Below are 20862 nucleotides of genomic sequence, written 5' to 3' on the forward strand. Positions count from 1 at the left end.
AAGGCGAATAACATGGTCAGGAGGGAAATGCATAAGGAAGCGCGACTGCGAGAATGAAAGCAGGAAATGGGTTTAAGAAGGAATAGGTTTGCATTTCTTTGAGGAGCGGGGCTCGCGCTCCCAGCCCTTTCTTTTACTTTTCTCTTTCGCACCCCCGTCCCAATCATTTGCCGCGGGAGACGAAAACCACGGGGAGCCAGTTCCCTTGGAATCCGTGATCCCGAAGAGAGATGCTTAAAGTTTCAGAGGGAAGCCAGAGGAGGAGGAGGGAGAAAGAGACGCCGAGAGAAGTCAGCTGACCGCTTTGGCTTCACGTGACGTCCCAGTCAACATGGCTGCGCCCAGGCACAGGCCGCTTTGGTTCGCTCTCGCTTGCTGGGCTGTATGGCTCCGCGCCGCCGTGTGCTTGGAGGGAGGCCAAGGCACTTGTGGCTGCAGCAGTGCCAACCGGGCGAGCGGCGAAGAAGCAGCCGCGAGGAAGTATTCCCTGGAGGCGAATGTCGCCCATCAGCCAAGAGGCGGGCCGGAAAGCCCGCAATCGAAAGAGGAGGGCAGGCAGGTAGGTGCGTCAAGCGAAAGCGGTCGAAGGATAGCTGTGGGGAGAAGAAGGGGGCGGTACAGATGGTGGCACCGCAGAGACCAGATTAGGAGCACGGCGAAGTTTGGTGAACTTGTTCCAGTGGACTCTGCGGATGGCATTTGATCCGAACCAATGGCTTCAAGCTATAAGAAAGGAGAGTACCACGGAACAACTTTCTGACTGTTCAGAAGAGGTGGTGGGCTTCCTTGGTGACTGGATGGCCATCTGTCATGTATGATCTAACTGAGATTCCTACATTGCAGGAGGTTGGGCTACAATATGATCCTAATAGGACCTCGGGCAAGGTTACCCAGGAGGTATCCTTAAAAGTGCTGTGTGAACAAGTGTGGCTGTGTGCTTAAGTCTAAGGCATATTATAGCCTTCCTCTGTGTGTACCCTTGAGTACCCCCTGGAAAAAACCCACTGGCCTTTCTCAGCCTGGTGTCATCCAGATAATTAGGGCTACAATTTGCATCATGTTCCTGCCTGCCAGGCTGACTGAGGAGCTCTAGGGAAGTGGCTGGGCAAAGGCAAAATCACTCAGACCTGTGCCTAGAAAGCACGACGAGTGGAAAACCTCTTGGACCTATGCTCTCTAGGCATGGGGCAAACAGAAATGTGGATAAGCCCTTATTGTGGAGGTAGCCATAGGTTTTCCTCTTCAGCTAACGTATCACATGAGAGCTGGGTTGATCAAAATACCATTTCACCAGCTCCCTTTCTTTAGTTTGTTGTGAAGAGGCCACATTTTCTCATTAATAAAGTTAAGTATCTTTTTCTCCTGTGACAACACCCACACCCACAACATCTTGTGGACTTTTTGTTATTTCTATCAATAATATCACCATTCTATACCTCAGAAAGCAGAAATGGAATGATTTGTACAAGTTCTTTTTTGCAGCTCATGAGGATCCTAGGAGCTTGATTGCTTCACAGATTTGATCTGGTCTGGAATTTAGATTCTCCTGTTCATTGTTGGGTATAGCCATGCCTGCCCAACTGCACTGGCTGTCAGTTAATTTCTGAGCCCAATTCAAAATGCTGTTTTTGACCTGTAAAGCCTTAAATGGCTCAGGACTGCAATACCTCAAGGACTGCCACTCTCCAGATGAACGAACCAGAACCGGTGATCATCATCTGAGGCCCTTGTTTATGTGCCTTCTCCACAAGAGGTCCAAAGGGTGGAAATATAAAAATGGGCCTTTTCTTCAGTGGCTCCCCACTTGTGCAATTCTCTCCCTCGGGGAGGCTTGGCTGGCACCTTCATTACATATCTTTAGGCACTAGGTGAAAACATTTCTCTTTAATCAGGCCTTATAATACTTACAATAATAGTAATAATGCCTAACAACTCATTGATTTGAAACAGGAGCACCATTAATGTGATGGCATTCAAAGATCTCAGGCACATCACTTACTCAGCCCTCAATGGGTATTATTTATTTTATTTATTAATTAAATTTATATACACTCTTCATCACGTGATCTTGGGGTAGTTCACAGAATAAAATACAACATAAAAACACAAGTAAATAATTAAAGCAAAAACAATAAAATAATACTCCCCTTCCCACAGACACCTTTAAAAGGCTGTAGAATATTAATTAGTCCAAGGCCTGGTTGAAGAGGAACGTTTTCACCTGGAGCCTAAAATATATATAATGAAGGCGCCAGACAAACCTCCCTGGGGAGAGCATTCCACAAACGGTGCCATTGCAGAAAAGGCCTGTTCTTGTGTTGCCATCCTCCAGACCTCATGTGGAAGAGGCACAGGAAGAAGGGCCTCAGATAATGAATGCAGAGTCCAGGACTCTGAAACTGAGGATTGCAAATGGGATTCCTTCATTCAGGCAGAACATGCATGCAGTCCAGTGTTGGAATGCTCAGATCCTTAAAAATATGTTAGCCCACACATAAGATATGAAACTGTCTTCAGATCTGCACACAGCTACCCTAGAGTTTGATGCTGTTGCTGTCTTGACCACTGAATTTCGAACTGTCTAGTAGAATAAAGGTCTGGTTGCATGGTACAAAGTGCAGCTTGATAAAGAGTCTATCCCAATGAAAAGATATATGATTGTGTTGTTAATTTTAATGGGAAGACGTGGCATGACTGGGCGTGGGATGACCACTGTCAGTGCTAAATAGAACTCACTTCTGAGAATGCTTGTACAGTTCTGCCAGTCTTTTTTGTGTTGGTTGTAAGGTAATTAGATTTCCAGCTTCCTTTTAGGATTCTGGAAGGAGCATGGTAAATCTAAGGTTATTGGCATGATTGTATTTTGTGTGGGTATGATTTTAAGCAAGTTTCTAGAAGACCATATGATTGCAAAAGAAGTGAAATTGAATCCCAGAACTCGTTCACACAACAAAGAAAGAGTCCTGACATTGATGTCTCCTCATGATGTCTGAACGTGTCATCTGGATAGGTGTGGTGCCCTAGCTTTTCTCAAGTCTCCATGGTTGAAGGCATTGAAGTGCTTCCTATGATCACTAAATCAAGATAGGAAGCATACCTTTAAGTCAGTGGCTGTCCTATTCTTGGGGCTTCTGGCAATTTGAAGATACCTTCTTACTTCTTACTATATTATATAATCAGTCTTCTAGCCTGCAGCTGCTTTTTTGCATATAGTAGGTGTCTTTGGGAGGGCGTGTGCCAACTGCAGTATTGGCAGTGGGTAGTTATCTAGGAGCTGGTGGGCAATTTCTGCTAGAGGCAGAAGGTATTACATAGCGCACATGTACAATACGTTCATAAATTGCAGGGTTCACTCTGCATCTTATTTGCAGAGCCTTCAAATACTTAAAAGGCTTCCAGGAAGAAGAGGTATAAGTGCTTGCCTTATTACCTTACAATTGCTCATCTTTGCATTACTGAGGAGAATACAATGCGCAGCAGTTCTGAATTTACTTAAGGAAGAGCAATTCAAGTGAAGAAACTTAAGTAGGGCTTTGGAATCTATTTCCTTAAAGGGTTTCAAGAACAGTTTGGTAGTGCTTCTTGAAGATGCTCCCCATCCCAATAATTGCTAATTGGCAGACCATGCAATAGTTTTTCTGCCTGTGGTGGCAATTGTAATACACTATGTGAGATGCTATATGATTTTTAATAGTATTTTCTTGCTTCTTTTATTTCTTATTGTAAAGGTGTTTTATTTTATTTATTATTGTAAAGGTAAAGGACCCCTAGACAGTAAAGTCCAGTTGAATTCGACTATGGGGTGTGGCACTCATCTCCGCTTTCAGGCTGAGGTAGCCAGTGTTTGTCCGCAGACAGCTTTTCTGGGTCATGGTGCACAGAACACCGGAACACCGTATTGAGTGCCACAGTGCACAGAAATGCTGTTTACTTTCCTGCCACAGCAGTACCTATTAATCTACTTGCATTGGTTTGCTTTCAAATGCTAGGTTAGCAGGAGCTGGGACAAAGCAATGGGAGCTCACCCTGTCGCATGGATTCGAACTGCTCACCTTATGATTGGCAAGCCCAAGAGGCTTGGTGGTTTAGACCACAGCGCCACCCGCGTCCCATTATATTTATATACCTTTATATTTTATTGTATTACAGTTTGAATTCCGTGAACATTTAATATGGTTTATGTGCCATCTCCCATCTTTAACCAGAAATCCACAGACAAGCTGTGGACCAGCTGAATGAAGTTTGTGGACCATTGGTGGACCACAGCTTAGGAGCCCCTGGTATAGGGCAAAGGCCTTCTTCCTGCTACCTATCAGGTCATTTCCAATGTCATGCTTCTGTAAAATCAATAGAACTAATTTGAAGCAACTGCGAAGTTACTAGCTTGAAAGACCTTATAAACCACACTGTGGTCTGGTTTAAGTGGTTTGCAAATTATCTTCAGGAAAGAAGGCATGGAATTGTGCAGTCAGTGTTTCTAGTGGTTAATTTTAGTGGTAAGCAAAATAAAACCCGGGCACTCAATGAACCTTCTAGATTTTGTTATCTTCTGTATCCGAGATTTTAGGACATCTCATACTCATGTGCTGTCCTAATATCTCGAATACAGATAGTGGGGTGTGTTTCTGAATGTACTGAAAACTTTTTTCAAATTGAAGTACAGAGTTGACACAGTGAAAAGACACTTGATCAGCAAACCAGCAATCTCAGGTTGTCAGCAAAAGCCCAGCTGCTGCCTTTGCTCTGCTGAAGGAGCAAGCGCCTGTTCTGGCAGGGTTCTGGTGCAGAATGGAGGACTGTTTTGGGTGCGATACAGAATGTTGCGTATGCCTGCCAATGCCTTTTGCTGAATAGGATTTGGATCTGCAAAGCTACTGGTAGATGGATCTTGTGTGCTGCTGGAGTTATTAGAATCGGGGGGTTGACGCCTTGCAAAAGGATGAATTGTGTAATTGGGCAGTACGTATATTTGATGCTTTGCTCAGCTCTGCCAATTCTGTCCTGATTAATTTGAGCGGCTTTGTGGCAAGCACTTTACAAGCATGCCCCTTCATGTCATTACTCTTTGCTGAATGCCTTGCTGTTTCTTTTGTTGCACAGCAGCATTTTGATAAATGCTTCTCAGAACTGCCCACAACCTCTCATACTGAACTTGCAGTCTCAGTTGTTGGTTGTTCCATAATTCTAAGTTAGAGCAATAAGTGCTAGTGGTCCAGGACTGCAGGAGCAGCCAGTCTTCATCTCTCAACGTTTTATCATTCATTGTCTGGAAATGACTAAAGCAGAACTGATGGCCGGGAATCTCTCTCTGGTCTTCCTTTTCGCAATAGAGTATGGTGAGTACACCTATCTTTGCTGCTGTTCCTGGGACCTAGAAGTTTTCATATTCTGAGTAGGTGACGCCAGAAACTTCTAAAAATGGTGAAGCTAAGGAGCTGGGGCCACCCATACCTACCCCATATAGCTGCAGCAAGTTCAGGAGGCTTTGCCACCACATATTTGCTTAGGGCAGGAATGGGGAACCTGTAGCCCTCAGGAGGATGTTGGACTGCAACTCCCATGAAGCCCAGTTGACATGGCCAATAGCTAGGGATGATGGGAGTTGTAGTCCCTGGTTTAGGGAAATATGTAGCTGATTCCTTATTAAAGACAAAACAAGGTTCACAAGTATACGTCATAATAATACTCAAGGGTGTTTTTATGCTACATAATATTGGATAGAAACAACATTTGAAGTCAGTGTGGTGCTGTGATCAGAGTGTTTTGTTTATTCATATACAGTGGTACCTCGGGTTAAGTACTTAATTCGTTCTGGAGGTCCGTACTTAACCTGAAACTGTTCTTAACCTGAAGCACCACTTTAGCTAATGGGGCCTCCCGCTGCCGCCGCACCGCCAGAACATGATTTCTGTTCTCATCCTGAAGCAAAGTTCTTAACCTGAAGGACTATTTCTGGGTTAGCGGAGTCTGTAACCTGAAGCATATGTAACCTGAGGTACCACTGTATTACATTTCTATCCTGCTTTTCCTCTAAGGGGCTTGAGGCAGCGTACATGGTTTTGCCCATCCTCTCCTCCTTAAGTTTTATCCTTGCAAAGAAACCCTGTGAAGATAGTGCTTGGTCCAGAGTCACTTTGTGAGATATATTGCGTTGGCTCCCCATGTTGTGTCTTGGTTGTGGGAGACGCAGGTTCAAATCTCCTCGTGGCCTTTTACTGTGTAACTTAGACAAGTCACTGTCTATTGGATTACCCTATTTTTAAAGGAGTACACTATGAGGTGAATGGAGGGTGAACTGCAAAGCACTGTTGTGTCTTTGAGCTACCATTATTTATCTCGCTAACTTTTCCTCGTGACTTTAGAACAACTTTGGCTTGAGCAAAAGCAATTTTCCATTTGCAAAGAGCTTTGCAAACTCAGCACATTCTGGCATTGTGCCAGGAGGATATTAATTAATTGGATGTCTCAACTCCTAAAACTCATTTTTACTGAGAAAAATATGATTTGTGAACATAATCCTCCCCTACATCCCCCCCCATTTGTACGTTAGATATTTGCATGTTGACTAATACATTGAGCACAAATATCGTTTGTTTGCTAGGAAAAAAAATAAAAGTCAGATGCTATAAAATAAAAAGCAATCTTTCCCTTCATTCCAACTCTTTCAGACATTGGCAGCAAACCTTAGAATGCCAAGGACAACCTAAAAGGAAAATAATTTCACCATTAAGAAGTTTAAAGACTCCAAGTTCTTCTGCAAAGGGCTAATATATGAAACTGCATGCTTGCATCTTTTGCTTCTGTGCTGATAACACTTCCAGTTTTTTATCCTGTGTCTTGGAATGTGTCTGAAATTTTGAACTGGAGCTTATTCTAGTAACTTATCTTTGTGGTATGGTTGCTGTTCCCTCATATTTGGCTTCCATGATTGCCCTCCTCAGGCACCCTCCTCACATTTATTTATTTATTTATTCATTCATTCACTCACTCACTCACTCACTCACTCACAGGGCAGTTTACAGCATAAATCACTTGTTAAACCAACAGTCAGTTTGGAGACAAGCGTGCAAAGCTCTGACCGTTCCACGTGTTGGAGGTTGAATTTCTGAAGCGAGAAAACATGTGCACTCAAGGAACGTCCCTGCAAAATTTAGAAACTTGGTCTTCCAACTTATTTATTTAATCAATTTGTATACTGCCTTCCAAGAGAGAAAGAAAAAACCATTCCCAAACTGTGCATTCAACAGTTGACACTTGTTGTTATGACATAAGGCTGGGAAGGGGAGGGGAAGGATGAATGCATCTCTAATGAATTGTTAATATATTCACGTTAACACTAAGTCAGGGTCAATTCTTGTGATGTTGTTAGATCATAGTTCTCATTATACCTGACCATTGGCTTTGCTGGGAACGATGATGATGATGATAATTTATACCCTGCTCATCTGGCTGGGTTTCCCCAGGCACTCTGGGTGGTTCCTAACAGAATATTAATAATAATAAAGCGATAAAACACCAAACATTAAAAACTTCCCTAAATAGGGCTGCCTTCAGATGTCTTCTAAAAGTCTGATAGTTGTTTATTTTCTTGACATTTGATGAGAGGGCGTTCCACAGACGGGTGCCACTACCTAGAAGGCTCTCTCTGCCTGGTTCCCTGTAACCTTACTTCTCGCAGTGAGAGAACCGCCAGAAGGTCCTCGATGCTGGACCTCAGTGTCCGGGCTAAATGATGGGGGTGGAGACGCTCCTTCAGGTATACTGGAGTCAAACAACTAGAGTCAAACAAAGTGAGATGATGGATTGGCTACCCCTGTTCTGGGCCGTAAAGTCTGTTATTGCACCACACTGTTCAGAAGCTGTGAACAGCGTTTCTGCTCTGCACGAGCAAGTAAACAAACCATAAACAGTTTATCACAGTGTAACGTCTGAATCCAGGGCCCGTGGTCTATTCCATCCTTAACAAGCCTCAACCATGTATTCAACAGCAAGCCATGATTTCAGGCCGCCCAGCGATCATATTTCATTGGAGCAAAACAAAACCTGGTCTGAGGTTCAGCTGTCGTACTATGCTTCATGGCTAGTTGACCCACTCATGTGATGGCAGAAGCAAAATGGGTATGTGTGCTATACAAGCAGCTAATCTTACCTGCCCCCCTCACCTGACATCAGTATAATGCCAGATGTGTGACAGGTGGATGACATTTGGGGACCTGGCAAACCAAGGGGGAGAGGCCAGGTGGGCCATATCTGGCCTGCAAGCAGATCCCTCACCCCTCTATATAACATAAACAAGTTTGAATTCTGCTGGAGACTTAAAACCAACATTGATGTTAAATAGCAATACAAATTGGACTCCCTTGGGATGTTGTCGACTCGCCTTTCTTGGAGGTTTTTAAGCAGAGGTTGGTTGGCCATTTGTTATGGATTCTTTAGTAGAGATTCTTGCCTTGCAAGGGTTTGGACTAGGTGACTCTCGGGGTCTCTTCCAGCTCTACAGTCCTGTGATTCTTTGAAATGAAGAGCATGCACCTTAAGAGCTATATTTCCTTTACAGCTAAGGCTGAAAATAATCCAGGCAGGTACATAATTAAAGGTATGCTGAAATTTAGCTTCAAGGACAATATTGAGAGGCTGTTGTTTTTGTTTTTGTTTTAAACTGTGCATTGACGGGCGAGAATCTGCCTGCATACGTCAGTGTGGGATGATTCAGTCGCTGAAGCATAAAAGAAGGGTTTTTGTTCTTCTGCCTTTAATTTTTGAAATGCTCCTGTTCTTGTGTGTGCTCCAGAGATAACCGAGGGGTGAGCTATTAATCTGTGATTTCTGAGCCAACTTGGAACAGCTACCTTAGCAGTAGTGAGTCAGCAAGAAATGGGAAGATAGGCAGAGCTGCAGTTCATACCTTCGTCAGAGTCTTGCATTTTATTTAGATCAAAAGAAACTCGCACACACAAATAATTGCGCCCCGCCAAGCAATAAACCAAGGAAGACAGAACACAGAACTCCTCAGCTGATGGGTTCTGTTGATGATGATCACAAGGCATTTAGGCAACTGCTGTGCTTGAGAGATGCAGGAGGTATTGCTAATATTAAATCCAGCCCAAGCTTAGGAAATAAACAGAATTCTGTTGAAAGCATGTGTGTCTCTTTTTCTTTAGGGAACTTCCCAGTTCTGGGTGCGCTGCTAACTTTCGTGCCCATTTTGTATTTGGCTTGATTATAAAGAAATCTAATGGAACTGAATCTCTGTGCTGGGAAATGTTCTACCTGTTGGATTTTTGCCTGCTAGGTGGTTGTGTCCAGGCACAGGAGGGATAAAGAAAGAAATAGAAAATAAAAAGATGATCCAGTCTTAGAGCACAACAGTTTGGAGGTTTATTTGAATATACACTGCAGTTTTTGTTCACTTCTTGCTTGAGATTTACAATAAACCAAATATATTAGTGCTGTTTTGAAAGGTCCAGTCTACCATCTTGATTCAAGATGGCATCCAAATGTTATTCAGAAATAGACTTTCTGCCTCCTTATTTTGTCTTCATTTGTTCTTCAAACTTCATCTCAGTCTTCTTTGAAGCACACCTTTACATATACCCTTGTTGTCATTTACCTCTTTTGCATTCAGTGTCTACTGATTCCCCACCCCGCTCTGTTTTGCCTGTGTAATACAGTAAAGCTTCAGATACCCCCACTATCAACAACCCGAAGCTCCCCCAGCCCCTTTAAGTAACTTAAATCCATTGATTTCAGTGGGTCTACTGTGAGAAGCACTAACATTAACCCAATATGACCTCATTGTAAAGCTTTTGGTCAATGGCATGCCAACGACCATACAAGTGCAGCAATTGCTTCTTTTCACATCCAGCATGGAAGGAAAATGAGGAGCTTTGCTGGTATGTACTTTCCTGAAATGGCCTTCTTCATTTTGCAGATGGCCTCTATTCCAGCCGGAGTTTTCACGATGGGAACTGATGAGCCTGCTATACAACAAGATGGAGAGTCACCCGCCAGGAGAGTCCACATTGACCATTTCTTCATGGATCGCTATGAAGTCAGCAATGCAGAATTTGAGAAGTTTGTGAATGCCACTGGCTACCTCACAGAGGTAGGGAACAGAAATGTTTGGGGGGCTTTTTCACAGCAACGTTGCAAGAAAACAGTAACTTACAAAGCGATCATATGTGATAGATTAAGATAAAATAAAATAAATACTATAATACAGGCGACTTCCCACTTAAGAGGGGGTTACTTTCCGGGCCCCTGTGCACATAAGCAAAATGTGTGGAAATGGGGAGCCTCGTCAGAGCAGGGAACTAGGGCAATTTAAGAGGCATCAGAAATTACTTTTTATTTTATACTGTACCTTTGCCTCCCAATCACCAGAAAGGGCAGGGAACAGCCCTTCTGATCCTGCTGCAATACAGTTTCCTGCCCAACAGCTGTTGAGCGGGGTAGCGCTGCAGCAGTGAGAGGTCTCGTGCGCCATTTTGGGAGCCCATAGGTTCTTTTTAAAAAGCCTTTCAAATACTTATTTCTGGACTTTTGGCTCACTGATGTTCTTTTCAGGCTCTGAGGAGAGACTCCTCATGAGCCTTGAGGACTTTCCAGCTCTTTCTCGCCATTTCCAGGATTGCTTGCTTGCCTGATTTTCTGGCGCCACAAGTATACGTGATAGCCGCTGACTTCTGGTCCTGCCCTGAGAAGATGCACTCTACTTAATAATAATATAAAATGTTTTTGCATAGTGAACCAATTTCCATGGATTTGCTGGTCTTCAAATCCCACCTTAATGACAAGTTCATTAGATGCTTCTGATCAGGCTGCTTTCTTTCAGCTTCTCCCTTACTTAATAATATCTCTGATATGAGCATGATTGTATCCCTCAAGTTTCATTTCAGCTTTTAAAAATAAACTTCTAAATAATAATAATAATTGAATCTGAAATATTATAAAATAGTATTCCCAATCAATGGAAGTACAGTGGTGCCCCGCAAGACGAACGCCTCGCAAGACGAAAAACCCGCTAGACGAAAGGGTTTTCCGTTTTGGAGGCGCTTCGCAAGACGAATTTCCCTATGGGCTTGCTTCGCAAGACGACAGCCCATAGGGAAATCTCCGGGACAGTGGGGAAGCGCAGCGCGTCTTCCCCGCTGTCCTCGGACCTCCTCCGAAGCCTGGCGGCGGGGCGGGGACACCTCCTCCCGCCGCTGGGCTTCGGAAGGATGACCCGATGCCCCGATGCCGGGCAGCGAGGCGGGAACGCCTCCCCCCGCCGCCCGACTTCGGGGCGGGAAAGCCTCCCCTGCCGCCCGGCATCGGAACGATGCCCCGAAGCCGGGCGGCGGGGCGGGAACGCCTCCCCCCGCCGCCCGGCTTCGGGGCGGGAAAGCCTCCCCCCGCCGCCCGGCATCGGAACGATGTCCCGAAGCCGAGCGGCGGGGCGGGAAAGCCTCCCCCCGCCGCCTGGCTTCGGGGCATCGTCCCGATGCTGGGCGGCGGGGCAGGAACGCCTCCCCCCGCCGCCCGGCTTCGGGGCATCGTCCCGATGCCGGGCGGCGGGGCGGGAAAGCCTCCCCCCGATGCCGGGCGGCGGGGGGAGGCTTTCCCGCCCCGCCGCCCGGCATCGGGACGATGCCCCGAAGTCCTCCGCTGTCCCAGGCGATTTTAAAATGCCGCCCGCCAGATGAGGTCGGGGGAAGGCGGTTTCCATAGGAACGCATTAATTGATTTTCAATGCATTCCTATGGAAAACCGTGCATCGCAAGACGAAAAACTCGCAAGACGAAGAGACTTGCGGAACGAATTAATTTCGTCTTGCGAGGCACCACTGTAGAAATGTTTGCTGCAGCTGCCATCTGCTCTTCTAATCAGAACCAACAGTTGTTTATTATTATTATTTTATTATTATTATTATTATTATTATTATTATTATTATTATTTATTATTATTATTACTACTATTATTTCCTATTATTTTTATGCTGACCTTCATTTAAGGATCACAGGGTAGTTTACAACAGAAAAACACAAAAATGCATACCATAGTATTAATTAAAAACAATACCCTCCCTCCACACAGTTTAAAAGGCCATAGATTGTTTAATTAGCCAAAGGCCTAAGAGAAGAGGAATGTTTTTGCCTGGTACAAAAGTGCCAGGGCCAAGCCTCCCTGGGGAGAGTGTTCGAGGAGCAGGAAGCCACCGCAGAAAAGGCCCAGCCTCATGTTGCCAGCCTTCAGACCTCTTGTGGAGGAGACATACAAAGAAGGGCCTCAGAAGATGATCTCGGGGTCCGAGTCACTTTATATCTTAACAATGGCTTTAGGAAGTTCCTGGGTGTATCAGTGCCAACTTCTGTGGTGTTAAGCTCCCTTCTTTTGGCTGAGATGGATTTAAAGGGAGGTTTAGACCACAGTTTAGTTCACTGGGTAGGGTTTATTTCGTAGTCTATGAGGGAGAAAAATAGCTTTAGGAACGATCATGACCTTGAGCAGAGCGATCTTGTCATCGCCCTGTGAGTCTGCCGCATGGCGTATTACTTCCTTTAACAACAATATCTGAATTGCTGTTAGGGAGGATTAAGGAAAGGCCATTGTGCGCTTAATTGTCTGATTTGATGCTTTCTTCTTTTGGCATTTTGGAAATGAAAACACTGGTGCTGCAAGCATGCAAATCCAATTGACTTAGAGTTGCCTCTTCTTCTCTCCCCCTCCCCCTTTCTTCTTCTCAGGCAGAAAGATTTGGAGATTCCTTTGTATTTGAAGGTGTGTTGAGTGAACAAGTGAAGACTGGAATTCATCAAGCTGTGAGTCACATACCTTCCTAGCTATTGTGTTTTGGCCTGATAATTCAAGGCTGTGAACATTTTATAGTAATAATACTAATAAGTCTGTTGTAATCAAAGTATGTGGGGACCTGCAAAGATGTGTTAGATTTCAATATAGGAAACACTATCATAATTATTTTCAAGGATTATTAGTTCATGTTAATTTTGTCCATTGTATTCCTCAAACTCCTTGGGAGAAGAGCAAATACAGGTACAAAGGAATAAGTATATCAGAAGTAAATGAGGTTGTGGCTGGGTTTTCTCTCCTTTCTAGCTCAGCCTACACTCGAGTAGGACCCTGGCAGAGATATATGCCCGACTGGCACGTTCTCTCCCTCCTGGTCGATCGTTCGGGAGCTTCAAAAGCTTTCTTCAGCCCGAACATCACAGCGACTGATGCCAACAGACACCGGCACACTTAGGGATCCGCAGAGTTTGCGCATCATGCGTAACAGACCTCAGCAACTCAGCATTTTGGCTAATCTACTTTATTTACATATAAACACGCACAGAGCACTGCAACATGGCTCCCTCTTTCTCTAGCATCAGACAGCAAAAATAAAACAAAACAAAGGACAATAGCCCCACTTCACGGAACACAGTAACACAAACATCCTGTCTCCGTCACTTCCCACTCTGTGGAGTCAAAAAATACACCGTCATGTTTAAGACAACAATCCCATGACTGCAATCATGGAGCAGGAATTCTAACAGTGGCTGGGTTTTCTCTCCTTTCTAGGGGTGGATACAGTGACCCATGCAAACAGAGCTGTGCCTTTCATTGTAAGCAGTAATATGAATCATAGAATTGTAGAGTTGGAAGGGATTCCAAGGGTCATCTAGTCCAACCCCCTATAATGTAATTGTTGTCATCTCTGTCCATTTGGCTTTCATAGGCTCTGAAGATGCCTGCAAATTAGTTGGTTGACACCTACAAGGTGCTTTTGGGGAGCTCCTAGAAAGGAAATGTAGCTCAGTGGTAGAGCAACAGCTTTGCATGCAAAATTATTGATCGTTTTACTCATAGAAATTACTCAAAGTGATCTACAAACACAATAGAAATACTGAAACCAATTAGAAAAGACACAATGAATAATAACTTTTTAAAAAAGAAAACCAGCTATATAAATGAGCTCTAAAAGAGGCTACAAATACTTAAAAACACTTAAAGTTAAGGGCCAAAAACCCAGGTAAAAAAGAAGATTTTTTTTGCTTGGTGCATAAAGGTGGTGCCGGGGAGAACATTCCAGAAGTAAGGAGCTGCCATTGAAAGGGCACTTTTTTTTTGTAGCCAGCCTCCAGACCTCCCATGAAGGAGGCTTATGGAAAAGGGCCTCAGATGGCGATTGCAGGGTCCGGATCTGTTCATGTGGGGAAAGATGGATCTTGGTATCCTGAGCTGCACAATGCTGTAGCAGTCGGTGTGGTGGAGCCACCCTCCTGACAACAGCATCGCTGTAGACTGTCCTGGGGCAGTGGTGAAGTTGGGGTTGCATTGGACTGACTCCACTGAAGTGTACATGCCTCCTCCACGTTGCTGCTGTCTCTTCCCAACACTGCCTGGGTAATCCACAGCGACATCAGTGAACCCAGCTGTTGCTACTATCAGGAAGCCAACTTCCAATCATAGAATCATAGAGTTGGAAGGGACCCAGAGGGTCATCTTAGTCCAACCCCCTGCAATGTAGGAATCTCAATACATGGCCCCTCCCCTATCCAGTTTGAAACTATACCAGACACTGCTTAACTTTGCAAATGCGCTAGCAGTGTTATTGCTGCACCACTATATAGCCCATGCACTCACACATCCCTATAGGCCAGCATCTACAAATGTGTGATGTGGGAATGGGCTGTGATACAGTTTTTCCGGGTCATGTGGCCAGCATGACTAAGCCACTTCTGGCAAAACCAGAGCAGCGCATGGAAACGCCATTTACCTTCCTGCTGGAGTGGTACCTATTTATCTACTTGCACTTTGATGTGCTTTTAAACTGCTAGGTTGGCAGGAGCAGGGACCTAGCAACAGGAGCTCACCCCATCGCAGGGATTCGAACCGCCAACCTTCCGATCGGCAAGCCCTAGGCTCAGTGGTTTAGACCACAGCGCCACCCACATCCCGAGGAATAGAACTAGCATGATGCAATTTTCCCCCTCTCTTTCTCCAACCCCATGTGAAGCCACTGCTGCCCACAAATCACCTCCAGAGGGTTGTAGGAACTCCCGGAATAGATTTAGTGGGGGGGGGGGATTGCTCCGTTGTGCAAGGAGAAATCCCTACACTGGTGAATGAGCTGTTTAATGCTACCACCTTGGTTGTGGACTGCCTTTCACTGGAGGTTTTTAAACAGAGGTTGGATGGCCATCCACCTGTCATTCTTTAGCTGTGATTCCGGCATTGCAGGGGGTTGGACTAGATGGCCCTTGGGGTTCCTTCCAGCTCTACATTTCTATGAATAAAACCCTAAAATTCAAGGTGGTGGTGATTATACCTGTATTACAAAAACAAAACCTTTCTAGGTGACTTGAAGGCTTACAGAGCAGGTAAGCTGTTCAGAGTCAGGATAAGTGCCTTGCAGGGCTATACAGTGTTTTCCCTCTGTTTTGCTTCTGCTTTTCACCTGAGAAATACAGTTTGCCGAGAGGGGCAAGAACACATTAATTTTCCCTTAAACACATGTAGGGGGCCTCTTGTGGGCTTTCAGTTGCATTTTGGCTGGCTGTTCGGGGAGAGCGCCAGGTGACTTAGTGTTTTTGTACCTTAATCAGTTTAGCTTTCGCAGAAGTGATTCATCTTACCATGCTCCCACTGTGCTCTCAAAGGAAAATATTATGCATTGGATAAATAATAGCACACACTGGAGCACATTGTGTGCAGAGTTTCTAGGTGCAATTAGACCTCGCCGGGTTTATTCTTTGTCGCTGAAGAAAGTGGAAGCTGTGAAAAAAAGGGGAGAGAGGAAACTTAACAAATCTGTTAAGCCACAGTTTAAGAAACCAACGGAGTGTTGACTCTGACCCGATACGTGTGGCAAAACAAAACTCCCTCACCTCCCTCAACTCTTTGGGGAAATGGGCCCTTCTTCTGTTGTTGACGAACCTTGAGGTGATGTGCTTGCTGCTTGTGGGGCAAGATAGATGGCCTATTTTAATTTCAGCTAGAAGGATCTTGTTCAGCAGCCTCCATGGTTTTTTGTTGGGTTTTTTTTTTTTGCATCCTTTGAAGATGAAGGATTCTGATAAATGCTGAATGGCAAAGGATTCTGGGATTGCCAGACTCTGCTCCTGTTCGTGGGATGGAGGGGAATTGGGCAAGTCTGACAGACATATGGTAAAGCTGGGAAGTGTGTGTGTTCCAGGAATGCTTAGTTTTAAGTGTCAAGCTCTGGTTTTCAGAAGCCTGAAGAGGCGTCACTGCTTCCAAATGGGGCTCTGGAGCTTAAATCTGTTGGGAGTTCAAGCTCAGTTATTTCCCATCACCCCTGGCCATTGGTCATGCTTGCTGAGGCTGATGGGAGTTGTAGTTCAGCAACCTCTGGCAGGTCAAAGGGTCCCTACGCCTGACTCTCAGCATCACACAGGCACATAATAGGGGAGGGCTGCATAGACTCAAGGTTATGGATTTGTATCTAGAGCACCATTTTAATTTTTCAAAATGGCATGGCCTGTTGAACCCAAAACTGATTCTTACTACAAAGGCCAGCACTTCAAGGCCTGCTGTTTTGTACTGGCTGGGCAGGGGTGATAGTGACATTTGCCTTTTGACAACAAAATGATCCCCTCAAAGGCAGGCAGGGAATGCATGTCTCTCTAAAAATATTTGCCCTGCCATATTGTTTTCCCCCTCAAGGAACTGTCAATTTTGGCAGGGAAGTAGAAATGCTGTAATTAACGCCCCCCCCCCCAGCATTTGTTTGCATGCCTTAAAAAACAAACACATGTGAAATACCAGCACCAAGCCTTGCAATAAACATTGGGAGATTGTCCATCTCTCCCTTAGAGAGCTATTCAGGAAACAACCATTTTTATATTCTGTTTGCTAATCTGTGCCTCCACATTTTACTGTACTACCCTGAGTCAAACGGCAGAATGCCCTTTTTTTTCTTTTAAAGCAGCTATTCTGTATGTCACGGTCCTTGGCCTAACTCAACAAGCATTGTCCCTGATGCTTGCAATTGGAAGTGAGTTGGAACTGGCTCATGGCCCAAAGTGTTAAAACGCTGTTGCTTCTTTCCAGCCATTTCCCCTATTTGGTTAGAGTAACTTTTAGAGGACTGTCCTTTGCCTTGTTTTTCAATATGTATTATTAGGACATCCTGGCATGCAGAACATCATCTGGGTAGGCATGGAAAAATGATATTATTCTGATGACTTTGGCCAGCAGCCTAGTGATGCAGGGACTTGCTTTTCTTGTGGTTTGGCATTCTTAACCTGTTATTTAACAGTTCACCCCCAAGTGTTTCCCTTTTCAAGTATGTAGGCTGGAATGGAGAATACAAAAGCAACATCTGGAGGAATATTTGCTGCTTGTTGTCTTTTTCTTTTTAAATATCCTTACATTTAAAGCATTAAATACAATGTAGTTTTGTTTCTAATTTTCTAAACTTCGAGCACTCAGTTGTATGTAATTGAATACTGCGCGTGCACCCCCCCACCCTTGGGTATAAATTGGATGGTGCTGGCAAGGCCAGGGCTGAGGAATTCATACAATTGACATTCAGGCTTTTTGATCACAGTCATTGACGCCATCTAAGGAACTAACAAGGGTCATACCTAAAACTATTGATTTGCACAGGTGTTAGGAAAGGCAAGTCAACTTTGCATCAGGTTCCCAGTCCAAGGATGCAAAGTTGGATCCAAAAAGCAGGCAGGATTAATTCGTTTGGCACTGGATAATCAGTGGAAAAATTGCAGAGCACAAGAATACAGACCAATAAAGATCAAAAGGAGGGTAGTTTGACATGTTTGTTTTTATTCTTCTAAGTAGCTGGTTACGACAGCAGTTTATCAAAACTTTATAAAATGTGGCCCCCTTAGATCTTCTGATCTTTACTCTAGCCTAGAAACCTGCCTGCCATATCCCCTGGGCTGCTACTTCCCTACATGCTGGGTTTTTGTATACACTTCTCCATGATGGCTTTTGCATGGCCTTTTTTTAAAATGCTGCTTGTCCTACAGTACTTCCAAACCAACTCAGCATCAACCCATTATATGGTGTCATTGTATGCCTTTGCATGGGAAGTCCTGTTGCGCAGAAGAAGACCTACCACTGGGAAGATGAACTAGTTGCATATCAACCAATAACGGGGCATGGGGTACTATGTGTCTGGTTTCTCCATTGCTGTATTTGAACTAGAGGTCTGGGGAGCATGTGTGTATTGGTTTGTGTGACTGTAACTTTTTCGTCTTTACCTCTTTTTTTTGATGAACAATGTTCTATAAAATCTCTTGGAAATACCTCATCCGCATAGGTTAGCGCAACCTGAGGAGGCCCTCTTTTCTTTTTGTCTTGAGCAACTCTTCCCTCTTGGTATTATTTGCGTTGTGGTATCTCTGTATGGTCGGTGGCTGCTGTTTTCAAATTTAACGCAATTCTGTTGCTATGGAGGCAGAACGTTGAACAGAAGTAGGTCAATTCAGTACAGGGTCTGATGTGCTTGGGAAGCAGAGAAGCTTAGCTGGAGAGAAATGTGGATCAGGTGAGCACCAAAGGTGTCTCGCCTTGTGGACAGTCTGTTTGGAAGAGCACATGTACCTGTATTTAAGCTCATATCTTTCTGATCGGGGCTGTCAAATACGCTGAAGTGGACAGGGAATGTGCAGTGAGACAGGTGGGCTGATTGTCTTGTTTACTTTGCGTGGTTAGAAAAATAAGTCGGGCCTGAAATCCTAAGAAGACTTGTTGTTGCCTTAGTTGACAGAGGTGGGGTTGAACAATGGGAATTGTGCAGGCTGTCTCCGTTCTGGCTTCTGGAAGAGGAAAACTGAAAATAAAATAGCTGCCACATCGGTTGTTGCCCACAGAGTGACAGGGAAGCTTTGTCGGGTATGTGGGATGATGATAATGTGCAAGCTGATCCCATTTACTTTGGGGTCAGAGACAGAATTGAGGTTGGCAGTGAAAAGGACAGGCAGGTACTTATTGAGGTGTCATCCTACAGATGAGACTTGGATAATTGTATTGCCTGTTGCAGAGCCTGTTCCTGAGTAGAGAAAATGCTATATTTGTCACTTCACAGGAAATGAAGACACACTCTTCAGGAGCAAAGGGTGGCAGCCTGAGGATGAGATCAAATATGGTATAAAAATGGTATCTGCTGACCAAAGGAGCTTCTACCTTCCTCTCCCTGGCCCTCCCAGCATTCTTCCCAAATTTTCTCCGTAGTGTTAGAGGACAAGCGGGCAGACATGACTGGAGGTTGCCCTGAGTCAGTGATGCTAAAGCCAGCTGGGTAGTGCTCATGGCAACAGTTTCTCCCCATGCCCACACCATTTTTAGTACATTTTAAAAAAACCATATTATTGCCCAGAAGGATGAATGCTTTCCCACTGTACTAAAGAAGCTTAATGCTGAACACACAACACCAGCAAAGCTACCTGTCTCCCTCCCCAGTAATTTTCCTATCAATTTAGATTCCTTTCCCATTCTTTTTTTCTTTGAAAGCTGGGCACCCCACCACCTTTCATGGGTAAACATCTTGGGATGTTCCTTCGTCTGAGAGAATTCTGGTCTTCTATCCTTTCTCTTCCCTGCTCCTACTAGGAGGCTGACAGCTGCATTGTACAACATGTACAGTTTGGGCATTGTCCTTAAGGGTGCTACCCTAAGGTTACACTGCAGTGTCTCATCTTCCAGTTAATGAGGAGGCGAACAGTGGTGTGTTCTGACAAGATGGATTTCTGACACATGCAGCGAGGGTGGGAAATATTTTTCAACTCACAAACCCATCTGGGCAACCCATCTAGGGCCAAATGCTGGTTGTGGGTAGAGCCAGAGGCAAAAACAGGCAGAGCAATACATGTGAATGTTACCTTTTCCGTAGTAGGCTAGTTTCTACCCACACTCATGCAGCCTTCTCTATCCCCCAGAGCAAGAGGCATTGTCAGAGTTCATGGGTGCATTCAATCCAGGCTCAAGGAGGCTCCAACAGAGGGCCAGTGAGAGGTGTGGCTGGGGAGTCCCAAGAGCCTGGAGGGCTATATTTGAGCCCTGGGCCTGAGGTTCCCCATCCCTCGCCTAGAGCTATCGTCTGGCCTATGGACTCACTATTTCGGGAAGATACCAGAACCAGGCAGTCTTTCCACCTAGATTGTGGGGCTCCCAACCATTATAGCCTCTGTTTTATCCAGCTTTGGTTTGCTCATCTTCAGTCGCTCCACAGCAGCCTGCACTAATTCAGAACCAACGCTGCTGCTCTTGAATTTGAAGATAATGAAACTGTAAGCAGATAACGCAGAATATATTTAAAGCCTATTCAGCGCACTTTTAAAGCTCATGACTCCCCCCCCCCCACCCTCCAGCAAAACAATTTTGGGAACCATAGTTCATTAAGGGTGCTGTAAATAGTAATTCGGGGGGTGGGACACAATTCTTGGTTTGCTCCAAGTGTGTGGTTAATGATAAACTTCAAATGGAGCAGGGGGGAAGGCCCTCTCAACCACTGGATCTAGGGAGTGGTTTTCTTAGCAGCAGCGGCTAGCTCTGCAGCTTGGGAAGAAGACACCTCTTTGTATGAAAGAGGTTGATTTGATATAATTAGCCATAAGACAAGCCCTGCTGGATCAGACCAAAAGCCTTTTTAAGCCTCTCTTCTTGTTTCCTGCAGCAGCCAACCAGATGCCTTTAGGAAGCCCACAAGCAAACATGTGGTTTCACTGTCTTCTCCATGCACTGTTTCTGTGTCCATTGATATCAGCAACCAAAAACTGAGTCATATAATTTCCAGGGTCACTTCTGGTTTGCTTCAACTGCAAAATCTAAGTTTGGATCCCTTGTGAGTGGTTTTTTTTTAAATACACAAAATTTGCCAAAACATGTCAC

General features: G+C 44.7%; 1 protein-coding gene across 3 annotated transcripts in view; it reads left to right on the forward strand.

Annotated features, from left to right (window-relative positions):
* The first annotated feature begins 294 nt into the window (after positions 1–294).
* SUMF1 (sulfatase modifying factor 1) overlaps positions 295–20862 on the forward strand; it is a 76965-nt gene continuing 56397 nt past the window's right edge. For 2 of the 3 annotated variants that reach the window (XM_081903074.1, XM_081903075.1), the window contains exons 1-3: positions 295–559; positions 9932–10105; positions 12729–12803. In XM_081903074.1, coding sequence (XP_081759200.1) covers positions 332–559; positions 9932–10105; positions 12729–12803 — 477 coding nt within the window. In that variant the 5' untranslated portion in view covers positions 295–331. The remainder of the gene's footprint in view (positions 560–9931; positions 10106–12728; positions 12804–20862) is intronic. The other variant, XM_081903073.1, reaches the window with a different exon arrangement.

This window comes from Podarcis melisellensis, assembly GCF_964234715.1.
Source record: "Podarcis melisellensis genome assembly, chromosome: 2".
Classification (NCBI taxonomy): domain Eukaryota; kingdom Metazoa; phylum Chordata; class Lepidosauria; order Squamata; family Lacertidae; genus Podarcis; species Podarcis melisellensis.